This window comes from Oncorhynchus clarkii, chromosome 12 (genome assembly GCF_045791955.1).
Source record: "Oncorhynchus clarkii lewisi isolate Uvic-CL-2024 chromosome 12, UVic_Ocla_1.0, whole genome shotgun sequence".
NCBI lineage: Eukaryota > Metazoa > Chordata > Actinopteri > Salmoniformes > Salmonidae > Oncorhynchus > Oncorhynchus clarkii.
The window spans coordinates 98,770,633-98,791,480 of NC_092158.1; the positions used below are offsets into that span (position 1 = coordinate 98,770,633).

A 20,848-nucleotide genomic window follows, 5' to 3' on the forward strand; every position below is an offset into this window, starting at 1 on the left:
GTAATCTACCACCTGTCTCAGACCACTAGAACAGCTGATTGATCTAACACCTGCCTCAGACCACTAGAACAGCTGAGTAATCTAACACCTGTCTCAGACGACTAAAACAGCTGATTGATCTAACACCTGTCTCAGACCACTAGAACAGCTGAGTAATCTAACACCTGTCTCAGACCACTAGAACATCTGATTGATCTAACACCTGCCTCAGACCACTAGAACAGCTGATTGATCTAACACCTGCCTCAGACCACTAGAACAGCTGAGTAATCTAACACCTGCCTCAGACCACTAGAACAGCTGAGTAATCTAACACCTGCCTCAGACCACTAGAACAGCTGAGTAATCTAACACCTGCCTCAGACCACTAGAACAGCTGAGTAATCTAACACCTGTCTCAGACCACTAGAACAGCTGAGTAATCTAACACCTGTCTCAGACCACTAGAACAGCTGAGTAATCTAACACCTGCCTCAGACCACTAGAACAGCTGAGTAATCCAACACCTGTCTCAGACCACTAGAACAGCTGAGTAATCTAACACCTGCCTCAGACCACTAGAACAGCTGAGTAATCTAACACCTGTCTCAGACCACTAGAACAGCTGAGTAATCTACCACCTGTCTCAGACCACTAGAACAGCTGAGTAATCTAACACCTCAGACCACTAGAACAGCTGAGTAATCTAACACCTGTCTCAGACCACTAGAACAGCTGAGTAATCTAACACCTGCCTCAGACCACTAGAACAGCTGATTGATCTAACACCTGCCGTAGACCACTAGAACAGCTGAGTAATCTAACACCTGTCTCAGACCACTAGAACAGCTGAGTAATCTAACACCTGCCTCAGACCACTAGAACAGCTGAGTAATCTAACACCTGTCTCAGACCACTAGAACAGCTGAGTAATCTACCACCTGTCTCAGACCACTAGAACAGCTGAGTAATCTAACACCTGTCTCAGACCACTAGAACAGCTGAGTAATCTAACATCTGCCTCAGACCACTAGAACAGCTGAGTAATCTAACACCTGCCTCAGACAACTAGAACAGCTGAGTAATCTACCACCTGTCTCAGACCACTAGAACAGCTGAGTAATCTAACACCTGCCTCACACCACTAGAACAGCTGATTGATCTAACACCTGCCTCAGACCACTAGAACAGCTGAGTAATCTAACACCTGCCTCAGACCACTAGAACAGCTGATTGATCTAACACCTGTCTCAGACCACTAGAACAGCTGAGTAATCTAACACCTGCCTCAGACCACTAGAACAGCTGAGTAATCTACCACCTCCTGCCTCAGACCACTATAACAGCTGAGTAATCTACCACCTGCCTCAGACCACTAGAACAGCTGAGTAATCTAACACCTGTCTCAGACCACTAGAACAGCTGAGTAATCTAACACCTGTCTCAGACCACTAGAACAGCTGAGTAATCTACCACCTGTCTCAGACCACTAGAACAGCTGAGTAATCTAACACCTGCCTCAGACCACTAGAACAGCTGAGTAATCTAACACCTGCCTCAGACCACTAGAACAGCTGATTGATCTAACACCTGCCGTAGACCACTAGAACAGCTGAGTAATCTACCACCTGTCTCAGACCACTAGAACAGCTGAGTAATCTACCACCTGTCTCAGACCACTAGAACAGCTGAGTAATCTAACACCTGTCTCAGACCACTAGAACAGCTGAGTAATCTAACACCTGTCTCAGACCACTAGAACAGCTGAGTAATCTACCACCTGTCTCAGACCACTAGAACAGCTGAGTAATCTACCACCTGTCTCAGACCACTAGAACAGCTGAGTAATCTAACACCTCAGACCACTAGAACAGCTGAGTAATCTAACACCTGTCTCAGACCACTAGAACAGCTGAGTAATCTAACACCTGCCTCAGACCACTAGAACAGCTGATTGATCTAACACCTGCCGTAGACCACTAGAACAGCTGAGTAATCTAACACCTGTCTCAGACCACTAGAACAGCTGAGTAATCTAACACCTGCCTCAGACCACTAGAACAGCTGAGTAATCTACCACCTCCTGCCTCAGACCACTATAACAGCTGAGTAATCTACCACCTGCCTCAGACCACTAGAACAGCTGAGTAATCTAACACCTGTCTCAGACCACTAGAACAGCTGAGTAATCTAACACCTGTCTCAGACCACTAGAACAGCTGAGTAATCTACCACCTGTCTCAGACCACTAGAACAGCTGAGTAATCTAACACCTGCCTCAGACCACTAGAACAGCTGAGTAATCTAACACCTGCCTCAGACCACTAGAACAGCTGATTGATCTAACACCTGCCGTAGACCACTAGAACAGCTGAGTAATCTACCACCTGTCTCAGACCACTAGAACAGCTGAGTAATCTACCACCTGTCTCAGACCACTAGAACAGCTGAGTAATCTAACACCTGTCTCAGACCACTAGAACAGCTGAGTAATCTAACACCTGTCTCAGACCACTAGAACAGCTGAGTAATCTACCACCTGTCTCAGACCACTAGAACAGCTGAGTAATCTAACACCTGTCTCAGACCACTAGAACAGCTGAGTAATCTACCACCTGTCTCAGACCACTAGAACAGCTGAGTAATCTAACACCTCAGACCACTAGAACAGCTGAGTAATCTAACACCTGTCTCAGACCACTAGAACAGCTGAGTAATCTAACACCTGCCTCAGACCACTAGAACAGCTGATTGATCTAACACCTGCCGTAGACCACTAGAACAGCTGAGTAATCTAACACCTGTCTCAGACCACTAGAACAGCTGAGTAATCTAACACCTGCCTCAGACCACTAGAACAGCTGAGTAATCTAACACCTGTCTCAGACCACTAGAACAGCTGAGTAATCTACCACCTGTCTCAGACCACTAGAACAGCTGAGTAATCTAACACCTGTCTCAGACCACTAGAACAGCTGAGTAATCTAACATCTGCCTCAGACCACTAGAACAGCTGAGTAATCTAACACCTTCCTCAGACAACTAGAACAGCTGAGTAATCTACCACCTGTCTCAGACCACTAGAACAGCTGAGTAATCTAACACCTGCCTCACACCACTAGAACAGCTGATTGATCTAACACCTGCCTCAGACCACTAGAACAGCTGAGTAATCTAACACCTGCCTCAGACCACTAGAACAGCTGATTGATCTAACACCTGCCTCAGACCACTAGAACAGCTGAGTAATCTAACACCTGCCTCAGACCACTAGAACAGCTGAGTAATCTACCACCTCCTGCCTCAGACCACTATAACAGCTGAGTAATCTACCACCTGCCTCAGACCACTAGAACAGCTGAGTAATCTAACACCTGTCTCAGACCACTAGAACAGCTGAGTAATCTAACACCTGTCTCAGACCACTAGAACAGCTGAGTAATCTACCACCTGTCTCAGACCACTAGAACAGCTGAGTAATCTAACACCTGCCTCAGACCACTAGAACAGCTGAGTAATCTAACACCTGCCTCAGACCACTAGAACAGCTGATTGATCTAACACCTGCCGTATACCACTAGAACAGCTGAGTAATCTACCACCTGTCTCAGACCACTAGAACAGCTGAGTAATCTAACACCTGTCTCAGACGACTAGAACAGCTGATTGATCTAACACCTGTCTCAGACCACTAGAACAGCTGAGTAATCTAACACCTGTCTCAGACCACTAGAACATCTGATTGATCTAACACCTGCCTCAGACCACTAGAACAGCTGATTGATCTAACACCTGCCTCAGACCACTAGAACAGCTGAGTAATCTAACACCTGCCTCAGACCACTAGAACAGCTGAGTAATCTAACACCTGCCTCAGACCACTAGAACAGCTGAGTAATCTAACACCTGCCTCAGACCACTAGAACAGCTGAGTAATCTAACACCTGTCTCAGACCACTAGAACAGCTGAGTAATCTAACACCTGCCTCAGACCACTAGAACAGCTGAGTAATCTAACACCTGTCTCAGACCACTAGAACAGCTGAGTAATCTACCACCTGTCTCAGACCACTAGAACAGCTGAGTAATCTAACACCTCAGACCACTAGAACAGCTGAGTAATCTAACACCTGTCTCAGACCACTAGAACAGCTGAGTAATCTAACACCTGCCTCAGACCACTAGAACAGCTGATTGATCTAACACCTGCCGTAGACCACTAGAACAGCTGAGTAATCTAACACCTGTCTCAGACCACTAGAACAGCTGAGTAATCTAACACCTGTCTCAGACGACTAGAACAGCTGATTGATCTAACACCTGTCTCAGACCACTAGAACAGCTGAGTAATCTAACACCTGTCTCAGACCACTAGAACAGCTGATTGATCTAACACCTGCCTCAGACCACTAGAACAGCTGAGTAATCTAACACCTGTCTCAGACGACTAGAACAGCTGATTGATCTAACACCTGTCTCAGACCACTAGAACAGCTGAGTAATCTAACACCTGTCTCAGACCACTAGAACATCTGATTGATCTAACACCTGCCTCAGACCACTAGAACAGCTGATTGATCTAACACCTGCCTCAGACCACTAGAACAGCTGAGTAATCTAACACCTGCCTCAGACCACTAGAACAGCTGAGTAATCTAACACCTGCCTCAGACCACTAGAACAGCTGAGTAATCTAACACCTGCCTCAGACCACTAGAACAGCTGAGTAATCTAACACCTGTCTCAGACCACTAGAACAGCTGAGTAATCTAACACCTGTCTCAGACCACTAGAACAGCTGAGTAATCTAACACCTGCCTCAGACCACTAGAACAGCTGAGTAATCCAACACCTGTCTCAGACCACTAGAACAGCTGAGTAATCTAACACCTGCCTCAGACCACTAGAACAGCTGAGTAATCTAACACCTGTCTCAGACCACTAGAACAGCTGAGTAATCTACCACCTGTCTCAGACCACTAGAACAGCTGAGTAATCTAACACCTCAGACCACTAGAACAGCTGAGTAATCTAACACCTGTCTCAGACCACTAGAACAGCTGAGTAATCTAACACCTGCCTCAGACCACTAGAACAGCTGATTGATCTAACACCTGCCGTAGACCACTAGAACAGCTGAGTAATCTAACACCTGTCTCAGACCACTAGAACAGCTGAGTAATCTAACACCTGCCTCAGACCACTAGAACAGCTGAGTAATCTAACACCTGTCTCAGACCACTAGAACAGCTGAGTAATCTACCACCTGTCTCAGACCACTAGAACAGCTGAGTAATCTAACACCTGTCTCAGACCACTAGAACAGCTGAGTAATCTAACATCTGCCTCAGACCACTAGAACAGCTGAGTAATCTAACACCTGCCTCAGACAACTAGAACAGCTGAGTAATCTACCACCTGTCTCAGACCACTAGAACAGCTGAGTAATCTAACACCTGCCTCACACCACTAGAACAGCTCATTGATCTAACACCTGCCTCAGACCACTAGAACAGCTGAGTAATCTAACACCTGCCTCAGACCACTAGAACAGCTGATTGATCTAACACCTGCCTCAGACCACTAGAACAGCTGAGTAATCTAACACCTGCCTCAGACCACTAGAACAGCTGAGTAATCTACCACCTGCCTCAGACCACTATAACAGCTGAGTAATCTACCACCTGCCTCAGACCACTAGAACAGCTGAGTAATCTAACACCTGTCTCAGACCACTAGAACAGCTGAGTAATCTAACACCTGTCTCAGACCACTAGAACAGCTGAGTAATCTACCACCTGTCTCAGACCACTAGAACAGCTGAGTAATCTAACACCTGCCTCAGACCACTAGAACAGCTGAGTAATCTAACACCTGCCTCAGACCACTAGAACAGCTGATTGATCTAACACCTGCCGTAGACCACTAGAACAGCTGAGTAATCTACCACCTGTCTCAGACCACTAGAACAGCTGAGTAATCTACCACCTGTCTCAGACCACTAGAACAGCTGAGTAATCTAACACCTGTCTCAGACCACTAGAACAGCTGAGTAATCTAACACCTGTCTCAGACCACTAGAACAGCTGAGTAATCTACCACCTGTCTCAGACCACTAGAACAGCTGAGTAATCTAACACCTGTCTCAGACCACTAGAACAGCTGAGTAATCTACCACCTGTCTCAGACCACTAGAACAGCTGAGTAATCTAACACCTCAGACCACTAGAACAGCTGAGTAATCTAACACCTGTCTCAGACCACTAGAACAGCTGAGTAATCTAACACCTCAGACCACTAGAACAGCTGAGTAATCTAACACCTGTCTCAGACCACTAGAACAGCTGAGTAATCTAACACCTGCCTCAGACCACTAGAACACCTGAGTAATCTAACACCTGTCTCAGACGACTAGAACAGCTGATTGATCTAACACCTGTCTCAGACCACTAGAACAGCTGAGTAATCTAACACCTGTCTCAGACCACTAGAACATCTGATTGATTTAACACCTGCCTCAGACCACTAGAACAGCTGATTGATCTAACACCTGCCTCAGACCACTAGAACAGCTGAGTAATCTAACACCTGCCTCAGACCACTAGAACAGCTGAGTAATCTAACACCTGCCTCAGACCACTAGAACAGCTGAGTAATCTAACACCTGCCTCAGACCACTAGAACAGCTGAGTAATCTAACACCTGTCTCAGACCACTAGAACAGCTGAGTAATCTAACACCTGTCTCAGACCACTAGAACAGCTGAGTAATCTAACACCTGCCTCAGACCACTAGAACAGCTGAGTAATCCAACACCTGTCTCAGACCACTAGAACAGCTGAGTAATCTAACACCTGCCTCAGACCACTAGAACAGCTGAGTAATCTAACACCTGTCTCAGACCACTAGAACAGCTGAGTAATCTACCACCTGTCTCAGACCACTAGAACAGCTGAGTAATCTAACACCTGTCTCAGACCACTAGAACAGCTGAGTAATCTAACACCTGTCTCAGACCACTAGAACAGCTGAGTAATCTAACACCTGCCTCAGACCACTAGAACAGCTGATTGATCTAACACCTGCCGTAGACCACTAGAACAGCTGAGTAATCTAACACCTGTCTCAGACCACTAGAACAGCTGAGTAATCTAACACCTGCCTCAGACCACTAGAACAGCTGAGTAATCTAACACCTGTCTCAGACCACTAGAACAGCTGAGTAATCTACCACCTGTCTCAGACCACTAGAACAGCTGAGTAATCTAACACCTGTCTCAGACCACTAGAACAGCTGAGTAATCTAACATCTGCCTCAGACCACTAGAACAGCTGAGTAATCTAACACCTGCCTCAGACAACTAGAACAGCTGAGTAATCTACCACCTGTCTCAGACCACTAGAACAGCTGAGTAATCTAACACCTGCCTCACACCACTAGAACAGCTGATTGATCTAACACCTGCCTCAGACCACTAGAACAGCTGAGTAATCTAACACCTGCCTCAGACCACTAGAACAGCTGATTGATCTAACACCTGCCTCAGACCACTAGAACAGCTGAGTAATCTAACACCTGCCTCAGACCACTAGAACAGCTGAGTAATCTACCACCTCCTGCCTCAGACCACTATAACAGCTGAGTAATCTACCACCTGCCTCAGACCACTAGAACAGCTGAGTAATCTAACACCTGTCTCAGACCACTAGAACAGCTGAGTAATCTAACACCTGTCTCAGACCACTAGAACAGCTGAGTAATCTACCACCTGTCTCAGACCACTAGAACAGCTGAGTAATCTAACACCTGCCTCAGACCACTAGAACAGCTGAGTAATCTAACACCTGCCTCAGACCACTAGAACAGCTGATTGATCTAACACCTGCCGTAGACCACTAGAACAGCTGAGTAATCTACCACCTGTCTCAGACCACTAGAACAGCTGAGTAATCTACCACCTGTCTCAGACCACTAGAACAGCTGAGTAATCTAACACCTGTCTCAGACCACTAGAACAGCTGAGTAATCTAACACCTGTCTCAGACCACTAGAACAGCTGAGTAATCTACCACCTGTCTCAGACCACTAGAACAGCTGAGTAATCTAACACCTGTCTCAGACCACTAGAACAGCTGAGTAATCTACCACCTGTCTCAGACCACTAGAACAGCTGAGTAATCTAACACCTCAGACCACTAGAACAGCTGAGTAATCTAACACCTGTCTCAGACCACTAGAACAGCTGAGTAATCTAACACCTGCCTCAGACCACTAGAACAGCTGATTGATCTAACACCTGCCGTAGACCACTAGAACAGCTGAGTAATCTAACACCTGTCTCAGACCACTAGAACAGCTGAGTAATCTAACACCTGCCTCAGACCACTAGAACAGCTGAGTAATCTAACACCTGTCTCAGACCACTAGAACAGCTGAGTAATCTACCACCTGTCTCAGACCACTAGAACAGCTGAGTAATCTAACACCTGTCTCAGACCACTAGAACAGCTGAGTAATCTAACATCTGCCTCAGACCACTAGAACAGCTGAGTAATCTAACACCTGCCTCAGACAACTAGAACAGCTGAGTAATCTACCACCTGTCTCAGACCACTAGAACAGCTGAGTAATCTAACACCTGCCTCACACCACTAGAACAGCTGATTGATCTAACACCTGCCTCAGACCACTAGAACAGCTGAGTAATCTAACACCTGCCTCAGACCACTAGAACAGCTGATTGATCTAACACCTGCCTCAGACCACTAGAACAGCTGAGTAATCTAACACCTGCCTCAGACCACTAGAACAGCTGAGTAATCTACCACCTCCTGCCTCAGACCACTATAACAGCTGAGTAATCTACCACCTGCCTCAGACCACTAGAACAGCTGAGTAATCTAACACCTGTCTCAGACCACTAGAACAGCTGAGTAATCTAACACCTGTCTCAGACCACTAGAACAGCTGAGTAATCTACCACCTGTCTCAGACCACTAGAACAGCTGAGTAATCTAACACCTGCCTCAGACCACTAGAACAGCTGAGTAATCTAACACCTGCCTCAGACCACTAGAACAGCTGATTGATCTAACACCTGCCGTAGACCACTAGAACAGCTGAGTAATCTACCACCTGTCTCAGACCACTAGAACAGCTGAGTAATCTACCACCTGTCTCAGACCACTAGAACAGCTGAGTAATCTAACACCTGCCTCAGACCACTAGAACAGCTGAGTAATCTAACACCTGCCTCAGACCACTAGAACAGCTGATTGATCTAACACCTGCCGTAGACCACTAGAACAGCTGAGTAATCTACCACCTGTCTCAGACCACTAGAACAGCTGAGTAATCTACCACCTGTCTCAGACCACTAGAACAGCTGAGTAATCTAACACCTGTCTCAGACCACTAGAACAGCTGAGTAATCTAACACCTGTCTCAGACCACTAGAACAGCTGAGTAATCTACCACCTGTCTCAGACCACTAGAACAGCTGAGTAATCTACCACCTGCCTCAGACCACTAGAACAGTTGAGTAATCTACCACCTGCCTCAGACCACTAGAACAGCTGAGTAATCTACCACCTGTCTCAGACCACTAGAACAGCTGAGTAATCTAACACCTGCCTCAGACCACTAGAACAGCTGAGTAATCTACCACCTGCCTCAGACCACTAGAACAGCTGAGTAATCTACCACCTGCCTCAGACCACTAGAACAGCTGAGTAATCTACCACCTGCCTCAGACCACTAGAACAGTTGAGTAATCTACCACCTGCCTCAGACCACTAGAACAGCTGAGTAATCTAACACCTGTCTCAGACCACTAGAACAGCTGATTGATCTAACACCTGTCTCAGACCACTAGAACAGCTGAGTAATCTACCACCTGTCTCAGACCACTAGAACAGCTGAGTAATCTACCACCTGTCTCAGACCACTAGAACAGCTGAGTAATCTAACACCTGTCTCAGACCACTAGAACAGCTGAGTAATCTAACACCTGCCTCAGACCACTAGAACAGCTGAGTAATCTACCACCTGCCTCAGACTACTAGAACAGCTGAGTAATCTAACACCTGTCTCAGACCACTAGAACAGCTGAGTAATCTAACACCTGCCTCAGACCACTAGAACAGCTGAGTAATCTAACACCTCAGACCACTAGAACAGCTGAGTAATCTACCACCTGTCTCAGACCACTAGAACAGCTGAGTAATCTAACACCTGCCGTAGACCACTAGAACAGCTGAGTAATCTAACACCTGTCTCAGACCACTAGAACAGCTGAGTAATCTAACACCTGCCTCAGACTACTAGAACAGCTGATTGATCTAACACCTGCCTCAGACCACTAGAACAGCTGAGTAATCTAACACCTGTCTCAGACCACTAGAACAGCTGAGTAATCTAACACCTGCCTCAGACCACTAGAACAGCTGAGTAATCTAACACCTGCCTCAGACCACTAGAACAGCTGAGTAATCTAACACCTGCCTCAGACCACTAGAACAGCTGAGTAATCTAACACCTGCCTCAGACCACTAGAACAGCTGATTGATCTAACATCTGCCTCAGACCACTAGAACAGCTGAGTAATCCAACACCTGCCTCAGAACACTGGTAGAACAGCTGATTGATCTAACACCTGCCTCAGACCACTAGAACAGCTGAGTAATCTACCACCTGCCTCAGACCACTAGAACAGCTGAGTAATCTACCACCTGCCTCAGACCACTAGAACAGCTGAGTAATCTAACACCTGCCTCAGACCACTAGAACAGCTGAGTAATCTAACACCTGCCTCAGACCACTAGAACAGCTGAGTAATCTACCACCTGTCTCAGACCACTAAAACAGCTGAGTAATCTACCACCTGTCTCAGACCACTAGAACAGCTGAGTAATCTAACACCTCAGACCACTAGAACAGCTGAGTAATCTAACACCTGCCGTAGACCACTAGAACAGCTGAGTAATCTACCACCTGTCTCAGACCACTAGAACAGCTGAGTAATCTACCACCTGCCTCAGACCACTAGAACAGCTGAGTAATCTAACACCTGCCTCAGACCACTAGAACAGCTGAGTAATCTAACACCACTAGTAGATCAGCTGAGTGAGTCGTTAGATGCTTTTTTTCCCTTCCGCATGACTTTATACATAGAAGATCTCTGCTAAACATAGAATCACATGGTTTATCAGTCTCTCTGTGACTGCAGATGAATTTAGAACAACGTTGACTACAAATACAAAGTTGCCAATGTCTTTGCACAGTTTCAACTGTTCTGCCTTATTATTATTCGACCATGCTGGTCATTTATGAACATTTGAACATCTTGGCCATGTTCTGTTATAATCTCCACCCGGCACAGCCAGAAGAGGACTGGCCCCCCCACATAGCCTGGTTCCTCTCTAGGTTTCTTCCTAGGTTTTGGCCTTTCTAGGGAGTTTTTCCTAGCCACCGTGCTTCTACACCTGCATTGCTTGCTGTTTGGGGGTTTAGGCTGGGTTTCTGTACAGCACTTTGAGATATCAGCTGATGTACGAAGGGCTTTATAAATACATTTGATTTGATTTTGCCAATGTCTTTGCTGTTGATTCAAACAAGGGACTTCTACAAATTTGCTTCAAATAAAAACTGAGATGACTGCATTAAACTATGAACAGTAGGCTGTAGGCCTATTTCAATCATATTGTTCAATATATTGAGTTCTATTTTTCTACTTGTTGGCTGCTGTCTGAAATATGTCTCAATATACTTAATGATGTGAATCCTAACATGAACACAATGATGTGTTAAATATGGGATATAGTGCATTTTTATTGGGTAAGCATTAGACTAAGCCTCCCCAATACTTGCAGCCGTAGGTGATAATAGAAGCTGATCCGTAGTCAGTATTGTGACATAGTTATAATGTTAAGGAAATATTTGAATGGAGAAAGCTGATCTGAGAGCAGCGCTCCCTTTCTTTCCATCCTATCAGTATTGATACATGATCCACTAGAAGTGATACCTTGTCGTGCTGCTGGTCCAGTTTGTACTGTTCTGCCTGCGGATATGGAGCTCTGCCCTGTTCACCAGACGTGCTACGTTGCCCTTGTACCTTATAAATAACAGAAAGGAAATAGTAACAGAAAATAACAATAATGACGCTACAGGGGTACCAGGTAGTTGAGGTAATAATGAGACTATAAGGAGTACCAGTCCTGAGTCAATGTCCAGGGGTACCAGGTAGTTGAGGTAATAATGAGACTACAAGGAGTACGAGTCCTGAGTCAATGTGCAGGGTACCAGGTAGTTGAGGTAATAATGAGACTATAAGGAGTACCAGTACTGAGTCAATGTGCAGGGGTACCAGGTAGTTGAGGTAATAATGAGACTACAAGGAGTACGAGTCCTGAGTCAATGTGCAGGGTACCAGGTAGTTGAGGTAATAATGAGACTATAAGGAGTACCAGTACTGAGTCAATGTGCAGGGTACCAGGTACTTGAGGTAATAATGAGACTATAAGGAGTACCAGTACTGAGTCAATGTGCAGGGTACCAGGTAGTTGAGGTAATAATGAGACTATAAGGAGTACCAGTACTGAGTCAATGTGCAGGGTACCAGGTACTTGAGGTAATAATGAGACTATAAGGAGTACCAGTACTGAGTCAATGTGCAGGGTACCAGGTAGTTGAGGTAATTGAGGTAATATGTACATGTTGGTAGGGGTAAAAGTGACTAGGCAATCAGGATAGAGATTACATCTCCTCATCCAGGGAGTTCAGACACACACACACACACACACACACACACACACACACACACACACACACACACACAGGGAGGGAATGTTGTGTTTGTTTAATATTGTTTTAGGACTATGAAAATGGACAAAATTATTAGCCTATGGATTATGAAAACAGGACCCATGAGTTCTTCTTACCTTTGTTCAGGTGAAATGTCTTCCTCTCTAAACTCTATAGGTAGATCCATAGACGTATCACTCTTCATGGACACACAGCTGGGAACAGGGGAGGCTGGTCTCTCCTGCCTGATTGGACTTCAACAGAGCAGAGACAAACATTACATATCTCATCTACTAAATGTATGGTGTGTTTGGTTTATGTCAGTTTCAATGTTCGTTACACTATAAATGGTTATTTAAATGTAAAATGAACTAGAAGTAAAATGAACTATATTAATTCTGAGTAATTACTAGTTTAGAATTACACATTATTCAGTGCTACTGTAGTTGCTAAATTATTCCAATAGATGGCAGCATAAGACCACAATAGATTAGTTTAGTTTTCTCCCTGGATACACCACCACTCCCCCTCACATGAAAAGTTCCATCTACTATAGTACATTCATTGTCAATTCATCAACCAGCATCGACCCGCTCTCCAACTTCTCTCACAAGCAGACAACTCAGCCACCGCCAAAAAGCTTGTGTCGTTACTCTGCCATCTCGCGCAAATGAGGAGCATGTTGAGGTAAATTCGCTAACCGTTGGATGATGTAATTGTTGTCGGGCTGGAAGATGCAGTCTCATCTTTCCTATTCCGAGGCTGTTTAGTCTCAATATGAGATATTAAGAAAATATTTGATAATGCATGTATACTAAGGTTGAGGTTAGAGCATCTGACTAGTGATTATTTGGCTGTATATTTTTAATAAATATTTAGCAATTCAAAGTTATTAATTCACCTACAGACATTGAGGCAGCTGAGAAATAAACTGTATTTTTCTGGTTAATTCCTTAGATCTCAAACATGCCCTACCTATCCCACGCCAATTTCTGGACTTTCACATAGAGGTTACTAGGTCACCCAGTTCAAACCACATTTGAAAAATAAAAACACATGTGGCTTGTTGATCAAGTGTTCTGCCTTGAAATAATAAATCTAATAAAATAACTAATAACAAAATAAAAACAGCACAGCGCTTAGATTTAGGTTTTGATTAACAAAATATTTAAATGCTAAAAAATATTATGTGTTTATAGCTCTCTTGCTCCTCCCTGTGGCCTTCTGTGGGTACTACATAACTCATTCACGACACCTGCTAGGCTCATAACCTGAGGTAGCAACTGCGACAGATCTATAAATCAATGAGCTAGTCCATGTGGTCTGCAACTCAGTGAACCTGCGCAGCATTCATTTAATTCGATGTCAACAAATGAAGATTCCAATTCATATCAAATTACCTAGCAGCCATTTAGATACAACAAATCGTCACAACAATTAAATCATTCTTAATGAAAACAATGTCTTCTGGCTGCTTAAATCAGCCACATCTTGAAACCTAAGACTGGGACATGCGTTTTGTTTAAGTTGAACATTTTTTTTCTGAAAACCAATATGGGCTTCCAAGTGGTGCAGCGGTCTAAGGCACTGCATCTCAGTATAATAAGTTACCTGAGGTCAGTGTTCACGGATAATGTCGGCAGGTCTAATTGATACAATAACGAAGATGCCATTGTGACGCAGAACAATGATCTGGGAATAGAACGTTCAGAAGGAGCGTTGCTGCCATCCATCCAGGTCCACAAGAAATGCAGACAACCGGTGATGTAGTGATAAAGCACTAAATAAACTTCAGTTTTCCAAAGCCTGTCGTTTGATTCCTCTGCCTGGTCTCCCTACAGTCCTACATCCCTACCCAGTGTAGTCTGGCCCAGGAGTGGGAAGGTGAACGGAAAGGCTCTGAAGCAACGAACCGCCCTTGCTGTCTCTGCCTGGCTGGTTCCCCTCTCTCCACTGGGATTATCTGCCTCTAACCCTATTACAGGGGCTGAGTCACTGGCTTACTGGTGCTCCTCCATGTCATCCCTAGGAGGGGTGCGTCACTTGAGTGGGTTGAGTCACTGATGTGATCTTCCTGTCTGGGTTGGCGCCCCCACTTGGGTTGTGATGTGGTGGAAATCTTTGTGGGCTATACCCGGCCTTGTCTCAGGATGGTAAGTTGGTGGTTGAAGATATCACTCCAGTGGTGTGGGGACTGTGCTTTGGAAAAGTGTGTGGGGTTATATCCTGCCTGTTTGGCCCTATCCTTTGGTATTGTTGGATGGGCCCCCAGTGTTGGGGGGGTTAGGGTCAGTCTGTTATATCTGGAGTACTTCTCCTGTCTTATCCGGTGTCCAGTGTGAATTTAAGTAGGCTCTCTCTAATTCTCTCTTTCTCTCTTTCTCTCTCTCTTTAATTCTTTAATTCTTTCTTTCTTTCTCTCTCTCGGGGGATCTGAGCCATTGGACTATGCCTCAGGACAACCTGGCTTGATGACTCCTTGCTGTCCCCAATCCACCTGGCTGTGCTGCTGCTCCAGTTTCAACTGTTCTGCCTGCGGCTATCGAACCCTGACCTGTTCATCGGACGTGCTACCTGTCTCAGACCTGCTGTTTTCAACTCTCTAGAGACAGCAGGAGCGGTAGAGATAATCTGAATGATCATCTATGAAAAGCCAACTGACATTTACTCCTGAGGTGCTGACTTGCTGCACCCTCGACAACCACTGTGATTATTATTATTTGACCCTGCTGGTCATCTATGAACATTTGAATATCTTGACCATGTTCTGTTATAATCTCCACCTGGCACAACCAGAAGAGGACTGGCCACCCCTCATAGCCTGGTTCCTCTCTAGGTTGTTCTGGCCTTTCTAGGGAGTTTTTCCTAGCCACCATGCTTCTACAGCTGCATATCACCTCAGTCCACTCTGCGCGTAACCGGACAATATGCTTGGCGCCACACAGTACGAGAACGCAGGAAGTTACAGGCACAAAATAACTAAACCCAGTCTTTACAGTGGGTTACATTAGTAATATATATATATATATATATATATATTATAATATAAACTCTTTACAGTGGGTTACATTGTATTGTCTTGTAATGTTATGTATTGTCTTGTAATGTTATGTATTGTCTTGTAATGTTATGTATTGTCTTGTAATGTTATGTATTGTCTTGTAATGTTATGTATTGTCTTGTAATGTTATGTATTGTATTGTAATGTTATGTATTGTCTTGTAAAAAAGTCATCCAGAGTTGACGTGGGCCATTGTTCAAACAAAAAGTTACCGTCCATCTAGTGAAGAGAGGAGGGGTTAAGAACGGAGCAGAAGAGACATGTTTGTTGTTTGCTGTAACTAATGGTCAACGTTGTATTGTAATGTTTGTATTGTAATGCCAGAGTTGACGTGGGCCATCGTTCAAACAAAGAGATGCCTCCCTGACCACCAGTGAGTTTGGATATAATGAAGATCAATTCAGTGAAGAAGAACCTCTAGAGTCCTGACCAAAGAGCCCTATAAAGGGTTAAATATATACTGTATACTCAGACAGGCTAACCTCCTATAAAGGGTTAAATATATACTGTATAGTCAGACACTTCCTAACCTCCTATAAAGGGTTCTATATATATTCTATATATACTGTATAGTCAGACACTTCCTAACCTCCTATAAAGGGTTCTATATATATATTCTATATATACTGTATACTCAGACACTTCCTAACCTCCTATAAAGGATTCTATATATATTCTATATATACTGTATACTCCTATAAAGGGTTCTATATATATTCTATATATACTGTATACTCCTATAAAGGGTTCTATATATATTCTATATATACTGTATACTCAGACAGGCTAACCTCCTATAAAGGGTTCTATATATATTCTATATATACTGTATACTCAGACACTTCCTAACCTCCTATAAAGGGTTAAATATATACTGTATATATACTGTATACTCAGACAGGCTAACCTCCTATAAAGGGTTCTAAATATATTCTATATATACTGTATACTCAGACACTTCCTAACCTCCTATAAAGGGTTATATATATATTCTATATATACTGTATACTCAGACACTTCCTAACCTCCTATAAAGGGTTCTATATATATTCTATATATACTGTATACTCAGACACTTACTAACCTCCTATAAAGGGTTCTATATAGAACTGTAGTGGTTCTGTATATTCTAGGAAGATAGAATCCTTTTTGGTTTCAACAGGAGTGAAGAGTGTGTTGATATAACGGATATATTGTCAGAATTCAGCTTGAAACAATGATCAGAATTAGTCAAAACAAAAAGATTAGGACGACATATTAGGCAATAACTAAGAGTAGGCTAAATGATTGTGTCATGCTAAAATTCTACAGAGGTTTTTGAGTGTGTCTGTGTGTGTGTGCTGGTGAGACAACCACATATCACAGTCAAATATACAGGTACAAACATTTCATTCCAGCTATTTAGCGTTTTGCAAAACAAAAATTCATAGAACAAGAATCTATGAATTAAAATCAATGAAAAATCTAGGAATTTTCCAGACACATGAAGGTACCCATAAGTAATAATGTCTGATGAAAAATAACAAATGTGAAAAAATTATGGATATAACATTTTAGATACAAACTCTTTAATATTTCTTAAACAACATTGTCATCTCACCTCATAGCTTTGATGTCATGTTCCCCTGAGAGACTCATTTTAGAGGCAGGGACTCCTTCTTCTCTCTCCCCAGAGAGACTCATTTTCGAGGCAGGGCCCACCTCCTCTCTCTCCCCAGATAGATTAATTTTAGAGGCAGGGCCCCCCTCCTCTCTCTCCCCAGAGATACTCATTTTTGAGGCAGGGCCCCCCTCCTCTCTCTCCTCAGAGACACTCATTTTAGAGCACTGACCTCTGAACAGAGATCCAACATGTTGGTTGTGGTTAACACAGTGACAACTAAACAGAGATCCAACATGTTGGTTGTGGTTAACACAGTGACAACTAAACAGAGATCCAACATGTTGGTTGTGGTTAACACAGTGACAACTAAACAGAGATCCAGCATGTTGGTTGTGGTTAACACAGTGACAACTAAACAGAGATCCAGCATGTTGGTTGTGGTTAACACAGTGACAACTAAACAGAGATCCAACATGTTGGTTGTGGTTAACACAGTGACAACTAAACAGAGATCCAGCATGTTGGTTGTGGTTAACACAGTGACAACTAAACAGAGATCCAGCATGTTGGTTGTGGTTAACACAGTGACAACTAAACAGAGATCCAGCATGTTGGTTGTGGTTAACACAGTGACAACTAAACAGAGATCCAGCATGTTGGTTGTGGTTAACACAGTGACCCCTAAACAGAGATCCAACATGTTAGTTGTGGTTAACACAGTAACAACTAAACAGAGATCCAACATGTTGGTTGTGGTTAACACAGTGACCCCTAAACAGAGATCCAGCATGTTGGTTGTGGTTAACACAGTAACAACTAAACAGAGATCCAGCATGTTGGTTGTGGTTAACACAGTGACAACTAAACAGAGATCCAACATGTTGATTGTGGTTAACACAGTAATTCTTGAAGGTCAGATGTTCTCTTTTATTCATTATCTCTTAGAAATAAAACATTTACTAACAGACACATCCAAACAGTCAGGTGATTTAATGCATCACATGAATATGTAGTCGTGATTTATATTTTTCACATTTTGTCCATAATAATAATAATATATAATATAATAATAATAATAATAATAACAATATAATATATAATAATAATATTAATAATAATGTCTCACTTTCTCTTTTAATAACTTCTCTCATTCTAGTGTGTTGCTTTGTTCAACAGGTATGATATTATGATGCTGTTACTGAATTCAGTTCATAATATTAATGTTAAGAAAAGTCTGTTCAGTGGTTTCATACCAAATTACACAGGAAGCAGGAGCTCATTGGAATTTAGAAAACAACAAATGTTCTGATATTCTGAAAGAAGATTTAGAACTATGATACATTAACATTTTTACAAATTATAAAATAACCACTATATAAGAATCGTATAATACGATATATGAACAACATGTTTTTGAATGCCTACGCCCAGTTACCGCCATTTTGTATGATTGAACTGTCACGTAGCTGTCCCAGGTGAAATGGACTGTTACATCTGAGTGTTTTACTGTCATTCACTATACTAAAATAACACCAGACATTTAATGTCTCTACACACTTTACAATAATCCCTGGGAAGAGTCTTACCTTGTAGCCTGAATTCACAACCAGAACATGTCAAGTCATTGAGATATTTTCCGTTGTGCTGAGAGAGAACCTTCCTGATGACAAGTGTCTCTGTATCTATATTCTAGGTTCAGTTGATCTTTGGATGTAATAATATCTGGTCAAAGTCTAGAGACACAACACCATAGTATATCATAACCATAACAGCAGTTTAACCTTTGGCCAGTAAAGGCCATGGAATATTATAACATGTAGAATCATTATGATGATCCAGGTTCATATTATAACATGTAGAATCATTATGATGATCCAGGTTCATACTATAACATGTAGAATCATTATGATGATCCAGGTTCATACTATAACATGTAGAATCATTATGATGATCCAGGTTCATACTATAACATGTAGAATCATTATGATGATCCAGGTTCATATTATAACATGTAGAATCATTATGATGATCCAGGTTCATACTATAACATGTATAATCATTATGATGATCCAGGTTCATACTATAACATGTAGAATCATTATGATGATCCAGGTTCATACTATAACATGTAGAATCATTATGATGATCCAGGTTCATACTATAAATGTAGAATCATTATGATGATCCAGGTTCATACTATAAATGTAGAATCATTATGATGATCCAGGTTTATACTATAACATGTAGAATCATTATGATGATCCAGGTTCATATTATAACATGTAGAATCATTATGATGATCCAGGTTTATACTATAACATGTAGAATCATTATGATGATCCAGGTTTATACTATAACATGTAGAATCATTATGATGATCCAGGTTCATACTATAACATTTAGAATCATTATGAGTATCCAGGTTCATATTATAAATGTAGAATCATTATGATGATCCAGGTTTATACTATAACATGTAGAATCATTATGATGGATCCAGGTTCATACTATAACATGTAGAATCATTATGATGATCCAGGTTCATACTATAACATGTAGAATCATTATGATGATACAGGTTCATACTATAACATGTAGAATCATTATGATGATACAGGTTCATACTATAACATGTAGAATCATTATGATGATCCAGGTTCATAATATAACATGTAGAATCATTATGATGATCCAGGTTCATAATATAACATGTAGAATCATTATGATGGATCCAGGTTCAACATATCTCTAACTGTGAAGGATACAATGGGGTCCCACATTATTGACCCTGATAAAGATTTGTAAAACTGACTGTATAAAATAAATAATTCTAAGACTGAGCTATATTGTATGCTCAAACAAAATCATGATATTAAATGAATTTCTACTAATGCAATATGGCTCAGAGAAAGAGATTGTGTTTAACAAGTAATACTTTTTCTCTCTAAAGGTGCGGGGTCAAAATTGACACCCCTTTCAATACCTCACCTTGTGTGGAAAACAGCACAGAGCCTTTTTCTAAAAGGTTTTATGAGTTGGAGAACACATTGGGAGTGATCTGAGACCATTCCTCCATTCAGAATCCTTCCAAATCGCTTGCGCTTGCTTGCTTGCTTGCTTGCTCTCTCTCTCTCTCTCTCTCTCTCTCTCTCTCTCTCTCTCTCTCTCTCTCTCTCTCTCTCTCTCTCTCTCTCTCTCTCTCTCTCTCTCTCTCTCTCTCTCTCTCTCTCTCTCTCTCTCTCTCTCTCTCTCTCTCTCTCTCTCTCTCTCTCACAACAACAAGGCGGTAAGAACCCCCACTGAGCAGCACATCGTCTCGTCTTCCCCCCAGCCAGTAACCACATTGGCTCCCGGTCCACTGGAACAACAACAGAACCCCTGGCATACAGCCTCAGCTCAAATC

The 20,848-nt window shown here is 42.7% G+C and overlaps 2 protein-coding genes across 2 annotated transcripts in view; both read right to left on the reverse strand.

Annotated features, from left to right (window-relative positions):
* Positions 1-17,480, reverse strand: part of LOC139421724 (NLR family CARD domain-containing protein 3-like) — a 29,481-nt gene extending 12,001 nt beyond the window's left edge. The window contains exons 1-2 of the mRNA XM_071172839.1: positions 17,443-17,480; positions 12,919-13,035 (exon numbers count right to left, since the gene is read on the reverse strand). Of these exons, the coding sequence (XP_071028940.1) occupies positions 12,919-13,035; positions 17,443-17,480 (155 nt within the window). The remainder of the gene's footprint in view (positions 1-12,918; positions 13,036-17,442) is intronic.
* Positions 1-20,848, reverse strand: part of LOC139422622 (NACHT, LRR and PYD domains-containing protein 12-like) — a 163,684-nt gene that overhangs the window by 62,202 nt on the left and 80,634 nt on the right. The gene's annotated exons all lie outside the window — the stretch shown is intronic.